Source organism: Lycorma delicatula, chromosome 13 (assembly GCF_047948215.1).
Source record: "Lycorma delicatula isolate Av1 chromosome 13, ASM4794821v1, whole genome shotgun sequence".
Lineage (NCBI taxonomy): Eukaryota > Metazoa > Arthropoda > Insecta > Hemiptera > Fulgoridae > Lycorma > Lycorma delicatula.
This window is the reverse complement of record NC_134467.1, coordinates 25,696,936-25,712,500: the sequence shown is the minus strand read 5'-3', so window position 1 is coordinate 25,712,500 and position 15,565 is coordinate 25,696,936. Positions and strand designations below refer to the sequence as shown.

Genomic DNA, 15,565 nt, shown 5'->3' with positions numbered 1-15,565 from the left:
AGAGAGAGAGAGAGAGAGAGAGAGAGAGAGAGAGAGAGAGAGAGAGAGAGAGAGAGAGAGTGAGATGCACTGTAATTTTTAATAACTTTAGAAAAGTAATCTTATACTGAATATAAAATAATGAAAAAAAGTGAACAAACAGAATTAAAAATGAAAATAAAATACACGTCCCCTGGTACAATTTTAAAAAGCAATTATCAGATTTTTAATTGATTACGTAACCTAATAATAAACTTTGTTTTATTGGAATAGTTCAGTTTACATTTTATTAAATTACTGCATAAATGTTATTGACAACTCATCCATTAAAATTTAAATTTATAATTAACTTCAGTACTACCAACTTTTTGAATTCGATAATATATAAAATGGTGTATCAATAACATAAAAATATTATTTCTGTATAATGTTTAGTATTCATTTCTAAAATTAGAACAACATAAATTTTTCCCTCTCTTTTTTAATTTCTTTTACTAAAATAGTTCTTTCTTTTTCTCTCTTCCTCTGTATTTTTCCCCTCTTTTCTACATTCATGAACATATATACAATTTAACTTTTTTTTTTCTTCTTTTGTTTGCTTTAATCATTTCATCATAACCTCTTTCCAGCAAATACTATTGTTTTACTATTCACATTATCTCTCGTATTATTTTCTTTCTTTCTTTTATTTATGCAATATGTACTCACAAAAGATGAATCTATTAATAATTTAAAATCATTTATTTACTTGTTTTTTAATTTTATGTAATTATTCTTTAATTTTATTTTTGTGTTTGATTTATTAATAATTTACGTTCTTTATATTCTTCTTTTTGTTTTTAAATATATTTCTTTTGGTAATTTTTTTATTTTTTGTTAAATTAATTAATTTAACTCTTTCTGATTGTTGTTCAACATGAAATTCCCATTATCGTTCAAAGTTGAAATCTACTAGACATGGAAAATAGTCTGCAATTAGTCATCTATTGATTATCACTTAACAAGTCAATTGTATGCAGAATAGTTTCTAAGTTTATTTGATTAATTATTAATAGATGCTAGGTTATATTAATTAATTCTGAATTACTTATTCATGATAAAAAATAAATATAACATGGAAACAACGATGGTACTTACAATACAAAGATAAGTTTATGATTTGTAAAAGAATATTTTCTAATTTCTTTAATGATTTGGAAATTACCAGAATTGAGTGATGTTATGGAAGATACCAAAAGTAAACTTGAACAAAGTAGGAAATAAATCTATCAGCATCAAAAGTAGGTTTAAAAAAATTAGGAAAAATCTATTTAAAATATTTATACATAGGATAAATCTTTGTGACAATAAAATATTAGAAATTAAAAACCATAAAATTAAAGAAAAGTGGCTTTTGAAGTCTGAAACTATGAGAAGTTGTTGTAAGTTAAATTCTTTGATATATTATAAAACGAAAAAAATTAAATTTCAGTTAAAATTAAAATTCAATTTCAAGAAGAAAGTAGTTTTTATGGAATATTACAAAAATAAAACATAAAATAAAATAAAATAATAAAATTAATATATTAAGGCATCTAGATTTAGTGAATTTATTTCTAGAAGGAAGAGTAGAGAGCAAAAACAGTAAATGAAAATAAAATTAGAATATTATAGATCTCAGTATGTAAAATGCAAACCTTGGATTGAATATAAGAGAGGATTGCACATCAACCCAGTCAAACGAAATAAATAAAAAAAAAGAAAATTCAGTTTCACACCCTAACCTCCTTCCATGCAACTGAAAGTAATACCATATATTTTTTCAAAAAGACAAAATAAAAATGTTAATAAAAAATTTTAACGTATTAACTATTTTTTTCTATTTTAATTTTTATTTACTTTTAAATATTATATACAAATGATTGAATTTAAGAGAGCATTAAACGATTTGAATGGGAGAAAGGCTCCTGGAATAGACGGAATACCTGTAGAATTACTGCGCAGTGCAGGTGAGGAAGCGATTGATAGATTATACAAACCGATGTGTAATATTTACGAAAAAGGGGAAGTTCCATCAGACTTCCAAAAAGTGTTATATTCATGATACCAAAGAAAGCAGGAGCAGATGAATGTGAAGAATACAGAAAAATTAGCGTAACTAGCCATGCATCAAAAATCTTAACTAGAATTCTTTACAAAAGAATTGAGAGGAGAGTGGAAGAAGTGTTAGGAGAAGACTAATTTGGCTTGAGGAAAAGTATAGGGACAAGGGAAGCAATTTTAGGCCTCAGATTAAAGAATAACAAACCAATATACTTAGCATTTATAGACCTAGAAAAGGCATTCGATAACGTAGACTGGAATAAAATGTTCAGCATTTAAAAAAAATTAGGGTTCAAATACAGAGATAGAAGAAAAATTGCTAACATTTACAGGAACCAAACAGCAACAGTAATAAATGAAGAACATAAGAAAGAAGCCGTAATAAGAAAGGGAGTCTGACAAGGATGTTCCCTATCCCCGTTGCTTTTTAATCTTTACATGGAACTAGCAGTTAATGATGTTAAAGAACAATTTAGATTCGGAGTAACAGTAGAAGGTGAAAAGATAAAGATGCTACGATTTGCTGATGATATAGTCATTCTAGCCGAGAGTAAAAAGGATTTAGAAGAAACAATGAACGGCATAGATGAAGTTATACGCAAGAACTATCGCATGAAAATAAACAAGAAGAAAACAAAAGTAATGAAATGTAGTAGAAATAACAAAGATGGACCACTGGATGTGAAAATAGGAGGAGAAAAGATTATGGAGGTAGAAGAATTTTGTTATTTGGGAAGTAGAATTACTAAAGATAGATGAAGCAGGAGTGATATAAAATGCTGAATAGCACAGGCGAAACGAGCCTTCAGTCAGAAATATAATTTTTTACATCAAAAATTAATTTAAACGTCAGGAAAAAAAGAGTTTTGAAAGTATATGTTTGGAGTGTCACTTTATATGGAAGTGAAACTTTGACGATAGGTGTATCTGAGAAGAAAAGAATACTTGCTTTTGAAATGCGGTGCTATAGGAGAATATTAAAAATCAGATGGTTGGATAAAGTGACAAATGAAAAGGTGTTGCGGCAAATAGATGAAGAAAGAAGCGTTTGGAAAAAATATAGCTAAAAGAAGAGACAGACTTTTAGGTCACATATTAAGACATCCTGGAATAGTCGCTTTAATATTGGAGGGACAAGTAGAAGGAAAAACTTGTGTAGGCAGGCCACGTTTGGAATATGTAGAACAAATTGTTAGGGATTTAGGATGTAGGGGGTATACCAAAATGAAACGATTAGCACTAGATAGGGAATCTTGGAGAGCTGCATCAAACCAGTCACATGACTGAAGAAAAAAAAAATACTAATGATTGATTGATAAAGGTAGTAAATAATATTCAATCTTCTCTTACCTGTCTCCTGACATAATCAACTAAACCATCCATACACGGTTCCATACAAAATGAATGCTGACATGGCAGTAATTTTGGATTTCGATATCGATCCAAGCAGATAGCGCATGTTAGTAACTGCTCGAATTGCTCCATTTCACCTGTAAAAAAAAAAAAATAAAATAAATAATAATTTATGATATACATTCTTAATGATTTTATTGATTTAAATTTCACTGTTTATCTTTCATGTGGAAGATTCTGTATTAGAATCTCTCTCCTATAATTTATTTATAATTTTGAAAAATTGTAGATACTTTTTTGATAACTCTATTTTATGAAGTATAAATTTTCAAAAAAAAATTTGAAAAATATTTGAACCGAAGGGAGAGAGAGAAAAAAACAATTTTAAGAAGTGATTTTAAAAAAAAAAATATTTTAGATTATTTATATGTGCAATGTAGGTAATAAATTTTCAAAATCTTTTTCAGTAGAAAATCAAAATTTTTTTTCCGATATTCCTCACACCTGATTGAATTTTGAAAAATAATTAATATGACCATTATCACATATGTAAAAAAATTTGAGCCAAATTTGAAGAAAATCGCTTGGGTTAATCGGGTACACATACATACAAATATTTTTACTTCCTTGTACGAAATAAAAAAAGTATTGTGATCGCGAAAAATTTCGGTTTTCAGATTTTAACACAAATATCCATTTTGACCATCCCTGAATCCTTTTTGACTAATTTCGGTGTGATGTCTATACGTACGTAAGTATCTCACAGAACTCAAAAACGATTAGCCGTAGGATATTGAAATTTTGGATTTAGGACAATTGTAACATCTTGTTGTGCACCTCCCTTTTTGATTCCAATCGACTGGCCCAAAACTGTCCAAAAAAAGCCCAAAATCCAAACAATTTGGATTTTGAACTTTTTCTTAACTGCAGTAATAAGCCCTCATTAAGAGCTTTTCAATGATATATCAGAAGTTATACTTATTTTCATTGGTTCCAAAGTTACAGCGAAATAAAATTTTAATTAATGAAAATATTTGGATCTTACAAGAGGAAGGCACATCCGGTTTGAATCAGACATCTCCTTTTTTTAAATTTTTTCTCCTAATTTAAATATATTGATTTATTAATAATTATTAATCTCTGATTGTAAAAAGAATTACGATAAATAATAACAATAAAAAGTAAAAAAAAAAAAAATAAATATGAAAAAATATCAGAAGTTATTAACGAAAATAAAATTTATTAACTTTTCATTTAAAAAAAATGTACATATAATTTAATAGGCGTACAAGGAAGTCATGTGGTGTCAAGATCAGATTTTTTGGACTAGATGAACTAAACGTAAAGATTCGCAAAATCTCCGATACCCTATTTTTTATATGTTTACCAACCTTCCCCTTTGAATAAATTTATTGTAGCAAATATTTAATATTTAGAAATTAATATCATTGGTCGATTATCATAGACAAAAGTATAGTACATTATTTGACTTATGTATTAAATTTAATATTGTATAGTTAAAATAAATATACAAGTTTTCCTGAATTAAAAATATAATTCATAAAAAAAAATTATTTAAAAATATTTGCCTAAAAATCTATTATATATGGGAGAGGTGTTATTAGCTAGAATTACTTGCATAAACCATTCTAAAAATAGGTACAAATAGTTTAGTATATTTAACATAAGATAATAGTTTTAGAAGTTCACTGCTGTTAAGATATATTTAAACATAGTAATCTTTTTTTATTTTTTTATTTTTGTATTACATTTATTTCTAACTCTTCCAGTTCATATAAGTAGAAAAGAAACTTAACAAAAGCAACTGTTACATTTTAAATTTCTTAGTCTAGTAATATACAATATGACGTGGGTATTTTTAGAACAAAATATACCAGAGAAGAGCGTAGTTGTCGTATTTGTGACGTCATTTTACATCTTCTCATCTGAATATTTGTTGTTAATGCAACTCGTAACGTTAAAATAAAATTAAGGTATGGTGCAATGTGCATTACCTCAATCCCTTTATAGTTAACTATCTATTTCTTTTTGAGGTAACATGAACACACACACACACACACACACACACACACACACACACACACACACACACAAAATATCGCTCTCCCCTCTCATACATATTTGTTCTTTCTCTCTCTGATTTTCTATTCATGTAGACAATCTGAAAAACCAGTGTACCATCGGGTTCCACAAATAAATAAAAGTATTATTTTATTACAATAGACAGATAACTTCAGATATGGCTAGAGCTAGGTAAGCCTATTCCGAAGTTAAAAAAGAAATTACTCTATCATTTGCCTGGGTGGATCAAGGAAAACCATAGTAAAATCTTGATAAGTGTAGCGTTGCAGAATACAAAAAAAAAAGAAATAAAAATTGAATTGGTTAAAATTTATATCACAGTATAGCTAGTAGTAGGTGTGGAGCCACCCGGACCCCTCCCCCAGTTTAAATTATTCTTATACTTGTGAGAATAATACTGTTAAATACGGACCCAAAATTTTGAATGATCTAAAATATGCGGGTTTCAGAATAGTCGGTCCCTCATCTTTAAAATAATAGTTGTAACTGTTTCTTAGGGTAAAAAAGTATTTTGTATAGTTAGCATTAAAGGACAAACACCAGGAGGTGGTGATCTTAATTCGTTTCTCATTTTTTATTTTTAACTTTATTTTACTTTTTTGTGTGGAACAGTCTGTGAATCACATAATCTAAAGAATGGATATACATATATTAGATTGTTCCCACGGGAGACTCTGGAGCAAGCCATATATAGTTGCAAGCTAGAAGAATTAACTTTCAAAATCAAGAAAGAAATACAAGTGTTAAGAATTTTTTTGAGGTTTTTAATAATTTATGATATTATTTATTTTTTTGGTGTAGATGAACTAGTTGGACTCTAAAACGTAAAGATATTCAATATACCCGAAAACCCATTTTTGACATAATTATTATAATTTCTACTTTAAATATAACTATTATAGGTATTTTCGTTGGAAAAGAAATAACAGAATAAAACAATTGAAGTCTAGTTTTTATTTGAAGTGAATATATATTCCCAGAAAAGTAATAAGAAAATAAAACATTTGAAGTCTAGTTTTTATTCGAAATGGGTAGACATTCCCGAAAAAGTAATAAAAGAAAAAAAAACTTGGAGTCTATTTTTTATTTGAAATGAGTGTATATACAAGTCGAGTTTATTGTTAATTCATCCGAGTCATACTGAAAGTTGATCTGGCTGTACTATAATTATTGTAATATCCGTTTTGTAAATATAGAACATATTAAAGGCACATATGTTGTTAATGATTCTAACAAAACAAGTTAAGAAAACGATTCTAAAGAGAAATTACAGTGTGTATAGTATGAAGTGTATGTGTATGATTAAAGACCAGTCTGAAGAGAATGTCTTATTATTTAATACTAGGATAAGGTATTACAGTGGGTTGGTAAAGTGTGTATATGACAGAAGACAAAAAGCAGGAGTTGTAGAGAAAGGAAAGATAATATGATGGGAGAAGGGGAAAATTGAGAAGAGAGAAGAAGTGAGATTGAAGGGAAGGGAGGTTATTATTTTACACATAAAATGTTTAATGGATATACATGAAGAAATAATGGTAAAGGTACATGATTAAACAAAGAGGGATAGAACGATGTTGTAAGAAGGAAAATTTGAGTGAGAAAGGTAGATGAGAGGAGTGTAAGAGTGTAGATCAAGATGAGGAAAATATATATATATATATATATACATATACGACATCACAATAGAGATTTAGGGCTCTGTTTGTGACCTCAGTGTTAAAGCAATTCACCGGCCTCAGTTTCCAGTACTAGCTCAAAGTCCTTTCTTACTTTGTTCGACGTTCGAAGTTTACCAGTTGCCCCTTTAACTCATTTCCACATTGTCACTTCAACATTTACAAACAAACACACACACACACACACACACACACACACACACACACACACAAACACACACACACACACACACACACACACACACACACAAACACACACACACACACACACACACACACCCAAACCCACACACACACACACACACACACACACACACACACACACACACACACACACACACACACACACACACACACACACACACACACACAATCTCTAAACTGTATATATATATATATATAAATTATAACTAAATTTATGATAGTAGGATTTATATAAACAATCTAAATTTCCTTTTCACGTTTTATCAGAAAATCTGAATTGTTGCTAATATAATATACTTTATTTATTTGCTAAGTAACAACAGGTGTATTTATTAGATAATAAATTAATTTTGTAGTGTACGAAAAATTCCAGGCTTGACCGAGATTCGAATCCGGGGACTTTCAGACGAAAGTCTGAGACGCTAGCACTCCACCACAATGATTATTACTATTATTAATAATAGTTCGTATTCAGCCTCGTTTTGGAGAAAATAATGAAAACCTTTCGGCAAAAAGAAAACCAAAATGTCAAAATAATATATTTAGTCTTTCCTGACAACCTGGCTCTTAACAAAAGCAGGCTTAAAGAGTTTAAAATCAAGATATATTTCATTGTTTTCTTAATTATTGGACGGGGCTGGCCTCCGTAACGTGAATGGCATTGTCTTTGCCTTTCAGCCAGAATCCCGGTCTTTTCTTACCACTCAGGTGTTAATTCAGTGGATGAATGAATATGATATGTATGAGTGTAAATGAACTGTAGACTTGTACAGTCTCTGTTTTTGTCTCATTTTATGTCTAATCTATATATATATAAATTTCTTGTGTGCGTGTGTATGAAAGTGAACTCCTCCTAAACGGCTGGACTGATTTTGATGAAATTTTGTGTGTGTGTTCACGGGGATTCGAGAATGATTTAGATTCACAATTTGGTCTACTGGAAAATGTTTTTTTAATTAATTTTTTATTTATAAGTAGTTGTTGATTTTGGAATGTTTTACATAGGATCCGGCAGACTGCACTACCATCGCAGTATCGAATATTCAATAATATTCTATTTTAATTTTAGTTTGTCCCGACAGTTGGTGCTGCGATCAAATTGAGAAATATATTTCGTAATTTTGTGTTATTATTGTGTTACAAAAAATCGCGAGAAAACAGTTTTTTAATAAATAAGAGGCTAATAAATCAGATGGAAATGTAAACAAAGGAAAACCAATCAGATCAATGCAAGATGGCCGCTGTCAAACACAACGACCAATCACAAAGAGCCCGTATGACCGTTGCCAATGTAAACAAAATCACAAATGATTAAGTAACAAGTAGGCAGCACTGCGATCGCGTTTAGAATTGTGCGCGTATTGAGAAATATTATATTATATTATATTATTATTTATTGAAATAACGTTTTAAAGTGGAATTAAAAAATATACATTGTGTAAATTTGTAAGGTACAGTATTAAAGTGAAAATGTTTTTTTTAAATTTCTTTATGTGATCTTGGAATGGTTAAGGTTCACAATTGGGTCCGGTAGGCAGAGCTACGATCGCGGTTTAGAAGTTTGTTTTTTAATTTTTGGTTTATCAGTCAAACCCGGTATTTGGTGCTGCGATAGGATTCTAGGAATTCTTTTTATTTTGTTGCTTTTTCGCATATCAGTTACTTGTGTCGTAGCTTTGTGTTGTTCTTACATTAAAATTCGAATTTAGAGAATAGTTTGAATTAAATCCGATAGGTAGTGCTATTCTGACAATTGGATTTATTTACATTCTGAATTTCATAATGTTAAAGGTGAAATTTTATAAGGTTCCGTAATGTTTTGTAAGTTTCTTAATGTTCAGTATTAATTGTAATGATTTTGAAGCCATAACACTTTTCGTTAAAAGATTATTTTCCACCGAATACTGTGATTAGAGAGTGGTGTGAATTAAATCCGATAGGTAATGCTGTTGTTTTGCCATTTGGATTTATTTACATTCTGGCTTTTATAAAGTGAAAGGTTAAATTTTGTTAAATTGTTAATGTTCAGTTTTTTAAGGTTTTATGAAACTTTCAATTGTTGTCATTTAATCAGATCTAGCAATAGCGAAGCATTTCCGAGTCTGCTAGAATTCCGCGCTTATTGAGAATATTATATTATATTATTATTTATTGAAATAACGTTTTAAAGTTTAATTAAAAAATGTACATTGTGCAAATTTGTAAGGTGCAGTATTGAAGTGAGTATTTTACATGATTTTTAATGATGTATACACGCGCATTCAATAACAATCAACTTAACCTACAAATCTAAATTGTCAGTTCTCATTTGATTCTATTCAACTTATGAAGTATTTAACGGGTCTTTGAAAATAAAAATTTAAGTTTGTAAAATAAAATATAACATTTATAAAATTAAAATATAAGTTGCTTATAATATAGTTTAAAGTATATTTAAAAAATTGAATTTATAATGTTTTAGCTGATTAATTTTATAAAATGTTTTCTAAAATTATTTTTAATTTACAATTATCTAAAATTTGGTAAAATTGATGTTAAAATAAAGAATGAGAAAAATGATAAAAAGCACTGTAAAAAAGCAACTACGTTGCTTTTTTACAGTGCTTTAATTTTTTTATTAATTGATTAATTAAGCTGTTACATGGTTATGAAACATCAAAATTATTAAATAAAAAAAAAAATACGTAGGAGGTACTTTTTTAGAATGATGTTAAGTGAAAATTAGTAGTAATGTGGATGAAAATTTATTAATTACACTAATTATTAATTTTACGACGTTTCGATAATTTAATTCAATTTTCATCGGACATCTCAATATTTAGTGAAAATAAATATTAACCATACTACACATAATTAATCAATAAACCCATTACAATAATACAACAATCACAAACTGATATCATACTAATAGTCATTTTAATGAAATTTAGAACACATTCCTGCTAATTTTAACTTAATTAAGTTACTTATATTTATGTATGTGCGTTTATGACAGAATAATGCCACGTCAGGACAACGTCTGTCGGGTCCGCTAGTATATATATATATATATATATATATATATATATTTTTTTTTTTTCTTCTTTTAATCTTCGGAACCACCGTCAGGATTAATTCAGAGGATGAATGAGGATGTTATGTATGAATGTAAATCAAGTGTAGTCTAGTACAGTCCCAGGTCAACCATTCCTGAGATGTGTGGTTAATTGAAACCCAACCACCAAAGAACACCGGTATCCACGATCTAGTATTCAAATCCATATAAAAGCCTTTACTAGGACTGAACGTTGGTAATCTCGACTTCCAAATCAGTTGATTTGGGAAGACGCGTTGGCATGGAATTTTCACACGCTACAAAATTACCATTTAATTCCAGGACTAAATTCCCATTTCAGGCTAAATAAAAAGTGATGAACAGGGAATATTTGGTCCAAGTCCAAGTCAATCCTATATTTTAAATGATCTGAATATCCCTCTAATCGATTGGAGAATTTTAATATTTAAGAGGAATCGATTTTAAAATCTCTTCTAAAGTCGACTAGGAAAAGGTGTTTAAAGTTAGTTTACCTAACTTTAGGATTTGGTAATTTGCGTTCCTATCTGTATAGACCATGGTGTAATTTATTTAGTGGTTCTGACCGTGGGAGAGTAAGCTTTTGAGCCTAGTATTCCCGGCGTGATTTCCCTTCAGTCCATCCGCTGAAGTCCTTTCGGTACTAGTACCTTATGGGTTAGCAGGAATATATCTACCGGGGTTCTATTTACTTGTAGGAAGCAATGCGCCCCCTTTCCGGAGGAAGTCGCATGACTGAATTAAATTGTGATCTCTTCGTGGTGGGACGGTGTGAGGTATTGTCTAGGTTTATATAGTTTTTATAAAATATCTTGAAAACGGTCACTTTCGCGGCCGGAATTTTCGCGCGGTTTCCATTTATAGGTTACGCAATATAGAGGCTCCTAAGCCTAATTTGTCGGTTTTTGACTTCCGTACCGCCTCTTCAAGGTGGTTCGTTTAATACGGCATGAGGCCATTTTATACCCTGTGGAGTAGAGTCCTCTCGGTAGATATCCCGGAGATGGTCGTATTCGCACACGGCCGTTCTCCCGAACAGTCTGCGTGCCTGCGCCACCCCCACTTTGGATACGGTGTGTAGTTCCACATCATGGCGAAGAGTGGCGTTTCTGACTAACCACGGTGATCCAAATATCGTCCGCAACGCTATTTTTTGTATACCTTCTAATTTCTCTTGAAGCGTGGAGTTCAACAAAGATCCCTATGCCGGGTAAGCATATGTTAGAATCGGCAGAACATGATGTATAGTATTACCAACCTCTACGTGTTATCATGGAAAAGGAGTTAGTTGCCATCTGTAGAAGTGCATATTAGTGTGATTCTAAAAAGAAGATTTTCAGATTTCATTAAGTAATTAAAATTTGTCATACAAAAACACTAAGATGAATTTTTTAATTATTATTTATTAATATGATTAACATTCACAGTACATTCACTGTCCCGAGATGTTTGTCAAATTTAAGAGACTGATTCAAGGCATTAAAATAAACAAACATCCTACATCCCCAACAATTTGTTCTACATATTCCAAACGTGGCCAGTCTGCACAATTTTTTCCTTCTACCTGTCCCTCCAGTATTAAAGCGACGATGCCTGAGTATTTGGCCTCTAATTCTGTCTCTTCTTTTAACTATATTTTTCCAAATGCTTCTCTCTTCATCTATTTGCCCCAACACGTCTTCATTTGTCACTTTATCCACCCATCTGATTTTTAATATTCTCCTATAGCATCGCATTTCAAAAGCTTCTAATCTTTTCTTCTCAGATACTCCGATCGTCCAAGTTTCACTTCATATAAAGCGACACTTCCAATATATCCTTTCAAAAATCTTTTCCTGATATTTAAATTAATTTTTGATGTAAACAAATTATATTTCTCACTGAAAGCTCGTTTCGCCTGTGCTATTCGGCGTTTTATATCGCTCCATCTTTAGTAATTCTACTTCGCATATAACAAAATTCTTCTACCTCCATAATCTTTTCTCCTCCTGCATTTAGTGGTTCATCTTTGTTCTACTACATTTCATTACTTTCGTTTTGTTCTTGTTTATTTTCATGCGATAGTTCTTGCGTAGGACTTCATCTATGCCGTTCATTGTTTCTTCTAAATCCTTTTTAATCTCGGCTAGAATTACTATATCATCAGCAAATCGTAGCATCTTTATCTTTTCACCTTGTACTGTTACTCCGAATCTATATTGTTCTTTAACTTCATTAACTGCTAGTTCCATGTAAAGATTAAAAAGTAACGGGGATAGGGAACATCCTTGTCGGACTCCCTTTCTTATTACGGCTTCTTTCTTATGTTCTTCAATTATTACTGTTGCTGTTTGGTTCCTGTACATATTAGCAATTGTTCTTCTATCTCTGTATTTGAACCCTAATTTTTTAAAAATGCTGAACACTTTATTCCAGTCTACGTTATCGAATGCCTTTTCTAGGTGTATAAATGCCAAGCATGTTGCTTTGTTTTTTTTTTTAATCTTCCTTCTACATTATTCTGAGCGCTAAAATTGCTTCCCTTGTTCCTATACTTTTTCTGAAACCAAATTGGTCTTCTCTTATAACATTTCTTCCACTCTACTCTCAAATTTTCACTTTTTATTTAATGAATTAGATATCTCAATAAAGAGAAAAAGAATTGCAGTTTGAAATATATTAAGAAAAAATGAAAATATTTCATAATTATTAAACATTAAATTAATTTAGAAAGTTTATTTGAAAAAGTTGATCAGGAATTTTGATCAAAAAATTTATGTTTTAGGCAATATTACATCAAAGAAGAAGTAATTAGTGAATAACTTTCGAATGTTTTTTGAGAAAAAAGATCTATTATATATCAATACCTGTTCATTTAATTTAAAATAAAGAAATTATTGGTCAAATAACTGCTTAAATTAGGATTTTGTATTAGGATCCAATCAAAATATGCTCTTCTATAATGAAACAAATTATATATATATAAAAAAAACCGAAAGAAAATTGAAAAAAAAATCCTTACAAATCAAAGATTTTTGTTTCGTCAGCAAATATTTAGAAAAAAAATTACCTTTTTTTAAAAAAATATCCCTATTTCTTATTAAACTGAAGTACCTGCCTAAAAAAAAAAAAAAATGAAAGCAATTAAGTTATTTCATTCCGTAACGGGTAGTAAAATTTTTTTTGTCTCTAATATATGATTTATAAGCAATAACCGTGTAACATTATGACAAGCGATATAAGCGTTGATGCATGACATATAATCATTGCTACCAACCTAGCAGACCATGTAATCAACCAATACTATCACAGAATAAAACCTATTTTATTACAGTGTTTATATACATATATATATGTATGTATGTATATGTGTAGTAAGTGTAGTATGTAGCAATATGAGAACCCTTTTTCATATATAGACGTTACATGTAGTGATGCAACGTCACAGTGTGTAACTCTGCCACACTTTAACATTCAAAGACTACTGTGTACAACCGACGAAGCTTAGTCAGCGATCTGCAAAATTGGATGTATCAGCGACCCACAATGTTATCTGATTAACTTAGCCGTACCTCGAACACACACCAATACCTTCCACTCTCACAGTACCCCATCCTCTGAAAATCAAACCCCTCCACAAAGTTTCCATTCAACACTATTACTATAACTTCAACGTTCAGAAACAGTGTTACCAACAATATAATTTTATATATTAAAATTTCCCATGAATTTTTATTTAATTTAATAATTTTCTTTAAATTATTTTTTTCCACAAATCATACAATGAATTTATTAAAAATTACTAATGGGGTCAGAAGAAGATGTTTGTTTATTAGATAGGTTGATAAAATTAAAAAAAAAAGATGTCTTAAAACAAATAAAGGAGCAGAGAATGTTATGATAATGTTTCTAAAGAAATGAAATAAGTTAGTAGGAGATAATAAAGAATCTGCTATTAAATTATAATTATACTTTTATATAAAGGGAAAGAGGATTTTTTTTTTTGTTCGGAATAAATGAAAAAACTAACCATCTATCGCTACTAAATTTTTACCCATGTTTCTTGGCACAACTGAGAAGAATTTTGGATATATTTCATCTAGAAAAATCTCTCAAATGTCGATATTCCGTAACTGCTGCCGTAGCATTTCCATTGCAAAATCCATAGATGAATATCATGGCGGTATATTCGGCATTAGTGAAGATACGCGACATTTTTCAAAATAAAACTGTTCAATCAAGTCTGTTAAAAAAAGTGAAATTCTGTTTAGTTTTGTTTTGAAAAATGTCGCGTATCTTCACTAATGCCGAATATACCGCCATGATTTTCATCTATGGATTTTACAATGGAAGTGCCACGGCAGCAGTTACAGAATATCGACATTTGAGAGATTTTTCTAGATGAAATATATCCAAAATTCTTCTCAGTTATGCCAAGAAACATGGGTAAAAATTTAGATTTCACTTTTTTTAACAGACTTGATTTTTATACACTGTAAAATGAATACAAAATTACACTTCTTAACAGTTTTCTGAAATTTTTACAATAAGAATTCGACGTAATACTGCAAACACGATTGATCAGCGAAAGGTTATTTAACACATTACCACAATTAACTGACAAAAATGAGTAGTATTTAAACAAATTGTGATGAAAAAAATCAGTGTTCCCAACTTGTTTTCCGTAGCTCTAAAATTATTGTAGTTACTAGGCACATCTGTTTTCCTTTTCTGTAACATTTTCTTCTAAGTTTTCGTCGGTTTTGTTGTTAATAAGAGTCGACATGTTTAAAATTTTATTTCTTTTTTGTTGACATTATTTACATCAATCTTCTTATAATTAAATTCTCTATAATTTATGTTTAAAAAATGTATCAATTTAACAACGTTATTGTACGTCAAACGTAAAAAATGTGCTTTTAACCCTATTTTTGACGTTTTTCATGGGATATCTTAGAAATTAAGAGAGATACACAGTTCTGGGACCTATTTTTTTTCGATTTCCCAGCTCAAAAACCATAAGAAACAAGTGAATTTGCCCCTTAATTGACATTCCCAGAATTTCAAAAAGCCTTAATTTTATCCGGAGGAACTGAAACTCGGGCGAAATCTTTCA

At 29.9% G+C, this 15,565-nt stretch overlaps 1 protein-coding gene across 5 annotated transcripts in view; it reads right to left on the bottom strand.

Moving 5' to 3' along the window:
• Positions 1 to 15,565, bottom strand: part of tn (tripartite motif containing protein thin) — a 285,381-nt gene that overhangs the window by 134,005 nt on the left and 135,811 nt on the right. For all 5 annotated transcript variants that reach the window (XM_075380953.1, XM_075380951.1, XM_075380954.1 and 2 more), the window contains one exon: positions 3,412 to 3,551. In XM_075380953.1, coding sequence (XP_075237068.1) covers positions 3,412 to 3,546 — 135 coding nt within the window. In that variant the 5' untranslated portion in view covers positions 3,547 to 3,551. The remainder of the gene's footprint in view (positions 1 to 3,411; positions 3,552 to 15,565) is intronic.